At 38.4% G+C, this 6,623-nt stretch overlaps 1 protein-coding gene across 1 annotated transcript; it reads left to right on the top strand.

Annotated features, from left to right (window-relative positions):
* Positions 1 to 3: 3 nt before the first annotated feature.
* Positions 4 to 6,360, top strand: CUNH20orf85 (chromosome unknown C20orf85 homolog; the record flags this gene model as incomplete). The annotated part of the gene is made up of 4 exons (XM_017735884.1): positions 4 to 32; positions 565 to 646; positions 1,350 to 1,448; positions 5,892 to 6,360. Coding segments are annotated over 4 exons (408 nt in total), but the record flags the coding sequence as incomplete, so codon positions are not given.
* Positions 6,361 to 6,623: the final 263 nt, after the last annotated feature.

Genomic DNA, 6,623 nt, shown 5'->3' with positions numbered 1-6,623 from the left:
GCCTGCAACTTCATAGCGCAGGACGACAACTGGTAACAGCCCCGTCCGGCTCCGGCAGTCGCTGCTGCTCTGCTGCTGCTCCCCTCCCCCTTCCCCTCCCGCCCTGGGCTGCCCCGCAGCTCCGCGCTGAAAGTTCTCGTGTGTTTAAAGTGCGCTGGGTAAAGCGTGCCTTGGTGAAAAAGTCAGGGCTTTTAGAGCTGGCTCCAGCGCTCCCCTCCTTCCCCACCCGGTGTGGGGACGGGGCATCTCGTCAGTCAACACAGTAAATTGAAGTATGTTGAAAGCACATTGGTGCTTACTTTTCAACCTCCTCCGCTTCTTAACAAACATAATTTAAAGGCAGTGCGTTCACACGCGCTGTTTCAAACCTTTGGGAGGTATTTTCCCATTAGTTCTGAGTCAGACAATGATAATTTGTACATAAACTTGCTGTTTTGAGGTGGAAATTTAAAGATTCCTGCTAAAGTGCTGTGCTTTGTGACATCAATAGTTGGGTTGGTGTGTTGGGGGTTTTTTTAACTAAAGTTTTCAAAGTAATCTTAAGTATTTGTCTGTTTGTTTCAGGAAAAAACGTGTTGAAAGTGAAGGAGACGCTGCAAAAAGATGGGCTGACAAATGGGGATTTTTGAAAACACCTCTTGAGGAGGTAAAATTGAATGGCGTATAAGCAACATGAAATCTGCTTGTGCACAACTTTATCTGGACACAAAGTTATGAGAGCACAGAAGACTAGAAATGTAGTGAGGATGCTTTACTAAGCTGGCATCCGAGGTGGCAACTGCACTACTTTTGAGATGGTTCAAATATTCAGTTTTCTTCTGACTAAAATACATCAAGTGGTAATTTATATGCTGTGCATATTCTGAAATATTTCTCTTGAGAAGCATGACTCCTAATAGTGCTAACAAGTACTAGATGCATACTGACAGGAAAATATTTCCCCTTTGTCTCTCCATATGGTATTTTAAAAATTTAGGGGAAAAGGTTCCAGCTAATTAAATTGTCAGTGAGGGAATCTACAACCAACAAAAATATTTGGAGTGATGTCTCTTCTCAGTGATGTTTAGATATTAGAATACAGTAGCAAATGATGTTACATTTGGAATCACAGTATTTCATTGCTGAAGAACAGGACTGATGCAGCCCCTACATAGTTATAAGTGTAGTTTGCATGTCCTCTGAAACAAAAAAATCCAGTAATTTCCAAAGCACTGAAATAAGTAGCCCTGCTTGATGTGGAAAGAACGGGAAGTTCAGATGCAACAATGAGGGGAATCATGTGGCTATCTCATATTACAGTATATTTCAAAAGATGAAGAGTCCAGTTTTTAATTATGTTTGGGTTTTAGTTGATTGGAGATGAAAAGAAAGAAGATGCAAAGCCCAAGATACAGCTTCCAGATCACCTGCAGGTTCGACCTGTGACACCTGTGGAAAAATACATTAAGGTTAGAAAATCAGATTTTAAAATTGCAATACAGCAACATCTGTCTTAAGAAACCACACAAGCCCTAAACCCCAGTTTTCTTATAGAAGGGGATCTTTAACTAATGGTCAAAGAGTTTGCAACCCAAGCTATGCTTTAAAAGCATTTGTTTAAGACAAGGAATTGCCCTTAGGATATGGTTGTAATTTTTCTACCTTTATTTAAGAGTGTGCTTTTTGGCAGAGACAATGCCACTGTCCTCTTCAGTAGCACAAATTAATAAGAAGCCAGTTCTAATAAGCCAAGTCATAAATATTTTGTTTTATTTGATTTATATGTACATTCAGAGTCTTAAAGCTGTCAAACAGCTGGAGAGTAGAATGTGACTGATGGTTTAATTTATAAACATGGTGTGTCAGGATCACCAATGAACAGGGTAACTCCACATGCAGCTAAAGCAGTGACACTGGGAGAGGAACGTACTCACAAAAGGGGAAGCAGAATATGCTAACGAAAAGGAAGGTTAGTTCACTTAGAGAAGATTAGGAAGATAAGAGAGATTGGAAATCTTACTTGCTGAACTAGCTTTCTTTCAAAGGATTCCAAGGGTGAAGAGATAACGTGAGGAAGTAGTAAAAGCTTTTACTGAGATTAAATTAAAATTAAGAGCTAGTGCTCAGTGTGGCAAAGAAATGAAATGGCATAATTTCTGTCATTAGTGCTACTTGTTCTTCAGTTTTGTCCAAAACCTCCAATCTCAGTCAAGTTGCGGTTTCAGTCGAGTCTCAGCCCCGTGAGGGTGTTGGTGCATTAACAAACCCTGCAGTTACCAGCTGCTCCTCAAGTGTGCAGAGCCTGGTGCACATTGGAACAGTTTCCATTTCACCTCAGAACTCGGAGGAAGAGAAGGGTTAGCTGTGACTTAGGTCACCCTTTACGTATTCAGAGTGAAGTTTCATGCATCCTTTTCAGAACTGTGTGTCTTTCTGCACATTTACCCTGTGGTAACAGTCAAATCTGTTCTCTCTAGGTTAGACTAATAAAAGCTTCTGCATCGTCCCCTCCCCCAGACTGAAAGTGGGACATGATTTCCTTCATTATCCCGCTCAGTGGGTGGCACTTTTGGCCATAAAAATTATCTTTTCTAAGGAACTGCTCCACCTAAATATCATAAACATTTTCTAATCTTGGCCAAGGAACAAAGTGAAGCAACTCTGGCAAGAGAACTGAAACATTGTTCTCTTGCTGTGTATTTCTCTGCTAAGTCCCCAGATGCTGAAATGATAGAACGTGCCCAATTGAGATGATTCAGCCAAAGTAAGCACAGCAGTCACTGAACAGAGTCTGTTGGCTTTTGTTTTGTTTCCTTTTTAGCTAGATTAGTTGCAGATTAACTCACCCATCTTTTAAAGTAGAGAGAAGGTAGAACGAATAAGTAATTCTTGATGCAAAAGCCAACTTGGTTGGTAGTATCTTTGGCATTTGAACTTAAAATTATTATTCCATAGCTGCATTGCTACCAAATATATTACAGCAAGGAGAAAGCACTATTTCTCCTGTTTACAGCAGTTAATTAGTTTTAAAGATGATTATGATGATTATCTTCAGCTTTAGTCTTTTTTCCATACATGATAAAATTCTTCTCCTAATAACATAAAGCAATTAAAGCCCTTAGTATTGAACCAAACTTAAAAAAAAAAAAGAAAAAAAAAAAGAATTCCACCATACACTACTAAACAATGATTTGATTTTTGGTTTTAGAACACTATAGCACACAAGACAATGTTGCATGACAGAAACTGCAATCAAAAACCTCTTCATAATTCAATTTTACATGTTACTTTGATTTTAGGTACTTCCATCTCCTCCAGTACCTAAAACTACCCAGGGATTTATTGGCTGGAGATCAGGTGTTCCAGGGCTGGCACTTGAACATGATTATCAAATCCAAAGCTGCAAAGGAACTGTCTGTAATATGAAGTGACCATGTGAGCCCTCTGAGTGACATTATGAAATAAAGAGTTAGGCACATAGATGCATCTGCATTCCTGAGGAAACATCCTGTAGTGGACTGTTGGACTGTTGATCATTTGTGCTATTTATGTACAAATCCAAAATCATTTTGGTAAAGTGTGAACATTTTAATTTTACTTAATTGAATCTATGGCATCCAAGCTGTTAACTCTGCTTCAGAGCTTCTGCTTGTAACTTAGAAATAACAATGAATAAACTCAGATAAAGATCACAAAGCAGGTACTATTTTTATTAGCACTAATAAAACTATAATTTAAAAATATTCATTGGAAGTTGGAATGACAATGCAAATTATAATTGTTTCTCCATGAGAACCTCTACTCATAAAATCCCCATGATTATAAACTGGTTTTGTGTTGGGTGTGCTTTGTAGGTGTTTTGTGTAGTTACACACATAAGTAAGTGAGTACTTCCCAGTAAAGAAATAAAGTACACAAAGGCCACAGTGACACAAAATCACTTTGAAAAATCAGTTTTGGTATCAAAAGAGGGTTTTTTCTATTAGTTGATCAGTATGCAAATGGGTTATAAAGGATCACTTGAGTTTTGTGTATACCAGTATGTGCACCAACCAGGAAGAGATGCTCAGAGCCAGCAGGGGATTGCACCGTGAGTTACTGGGGTAGCTCCCTCAGTGCCATGGAATTCAGTCTTGCACTTCATTATGTATCTGAAGATTTGCCAGGATTTCTGGAAATTCAGAAGGAGACTCAGCAACTGTTTGCACGATATAATTCTAACTGGCCAAGGTGTTTAAACCAGAAGGTTGTTTAAACAAAAAAGACCTTCCAAGAAATCAACACAGGCCTCTCCCTCTAACTCCTTATCACATAAAGAGGAAAAGTTTCCCTCTTTAACCCTGCTGCAAGATCTCCTTTGTGCTCTGCAGCCATCAATATCTACTGCTTGAGTCAGCACTAAGTCCTTGGCTTTCACAGCAGTAAGACAGCAGCTAGTGTTTGTTCTTCCCTTCTTCCCAAGAAATGACTCACAATGATCAACATCCCACCTTTTTTTTTTTTTTACATCCATTTCCAAATGCCCACAAAATAATAATATTTTACTTTTTTCCATATTCTTTACAAATAATGGAGAAGTGAGTCATATCCTTTGGAAAGATTACCCAAGAATGAGAACACATAGCAGAAGTAACTTCAGACACTTCACTTAAAAACCAGAATAAAGAATAACTTGGAATCAGCCTCTGGAAACTTAAGTTAAATTGCAGTTTAGCTACTAACCATAACCTGTGCACACTGTTCTTTGAACAACCAAGGTAATTGTTAGAACAATATTTTAAATCAGTGTGCTTTCTTGTCATTGCCAGGTTTGTATCTCTTGCTTATTTTAATCACGTGGTGTGTGGTTCTTCAGTTTATTTTAAGGCCATAAGATCTTATTCTTGTCTGATTTATATAAACAGGTAAAATAATGATTAATATGTAATTTAGTAGCAATTAAATTACATTCATTCAGGCCAAATGAAAGGGGAACTTCAAGACCACTGGCTTTTAAAGAGTTATATTGAAGAACCAAAGCTGTTTGTATGAAGTGAAATCCAAATCCAGATGAGCCATGATTTGATTTTGAAAACCAAAATAAATTCTTTGTCTAGCATCTACAGTTGGATATTCCTGAATCCTATTCCAATGTCTGACTATTAACTCTGTACTAACAGTAAGGGGTTTGTATTGTACATTCTGTCATTTAAGGTACCCTTGCTCCAGGAGATACTTTGATAAGACACTAATTTGGGATGTGCAAGGAGTACAGTCTAAAATTTTAAGTAATTTCTTTATCATAAATCTGTCAGTCATTATTTGTCCCATGTATTCAGGGTTTTGGTGTTTTGTGAAACTAGAAACCTGACTTTCTTTTCCAAACACTTCTACCATTTTACATGAAAAAAATTGTGTAGAAGTTGTGGATTTGCAGCTGACAAAGGACTGCCCAGTCATCTGCCCCAGTTGTGAATCCTAAAGGTTGATACAGAATTATTGTATCACCTTGGAATGTTTGAAACCTGGCCTTTAATTTGTGGAAATTAACCTATTTATTGGAACCAGGTGGGGTACATAAATGCCACTGCACACTGTAAAATATCCCACATCTCCAAGGTCAGGATAGTGTTAGTAAACTCTGCACACACCAGAAAATGCTTCAAAACAAAATTAAATCACTTCAAAAATGCAGCAAAAGTCTAAGCAATTTTAATTCTGCATAAAAGTGTTAGACCTGTGTTTCTGTGCAAGTCAGAGCAGAACCAAAATATGAGAACAAGATGTAAGTGTATTTAGACATCTTCGATGCTTCAACCAAAATTTCATTTGTTCTTTTGCAAAGCTTCTGGTGAGCACAGGGGGCTGCAGAGCAACTCCTTGGTTGACTAAAATTTTTCAGAAAGCTGAAGCCATCTTGCCTTTGTTTTCAGGTAAACTTTGCTAACAGACTCATTTTACAGAAGAGCTATGGATGGTCTTTCAGAACTGCACACACAGAAATGTTACTGGATCTGATACCCAGTCACCAGAGCCAGAGGTGGAAACAAGTCAGCCCCACATCAGCCACCAAGGATGTATTCCTGCAGGTGCTCTCCTGCGCGTGTGATGAAATAACAGCAGAGGCTTAAACGGCAGCTGTATTTACATTGAAGAACTATGAAATCAGAATTATCTTTTTCACAAGCACTTACTTTACAAACAACAAAATTGAGGGACAAAAACCTGTTGTTTTGCTTCACAGTGTGTTCTTTTCTGTGCTGCTAGAACTAGCACAGAACTGGCACTTGCTATTTATAATTCCATTAATATAAGATACTTTACCAGGAGCTCAGAGTCAAAAAAATTGCTATTTATTTAAAATGCATTTCACAGAGAATAAAGATTTTTTATTAGATCATAGTTGCTGGTGATTCTGAGTAAGTAGCACTAAGGTTGCAATCACCATACAAGTGTTGCTGTACATTTGGGAAGAACTAAAGTGAAAAGCAACTACAGCCTGTACACAGACAAGTGATACAGTGCCCAGAAGGGTGCTTGGAGAATAAACCTACTCAGTGGTGTGCATGAGACATCTCTGCAGTGACATGATGTGACATCCCAATGACACCCACTGCAGTCCTAAGCCTGAGCACAAACTCCTGTTTCCAGTTCCTCCTACTGGC

The sequence above is a fragment of the Corvus brachyrhynchos genome, unplaced genomic scaffold (genome assembly GCF_000691975.1).
Source record: "Corvus brachyrhynchos isolate BGI_N302 unplaced genomic scaffold, ASM69197v1 scaffold10, whole genome shotgun sequence".
NCBI lineage: Eukaryota > Metazoa > Chordata > Aves > Passeriformes > Corvidae > Corvus > Corvus brachyrhynchos.
Note: the sequence above shows the minus strand (reverse complement) of the source record. Positions and strands in the feature narration are given on the sequence as shown.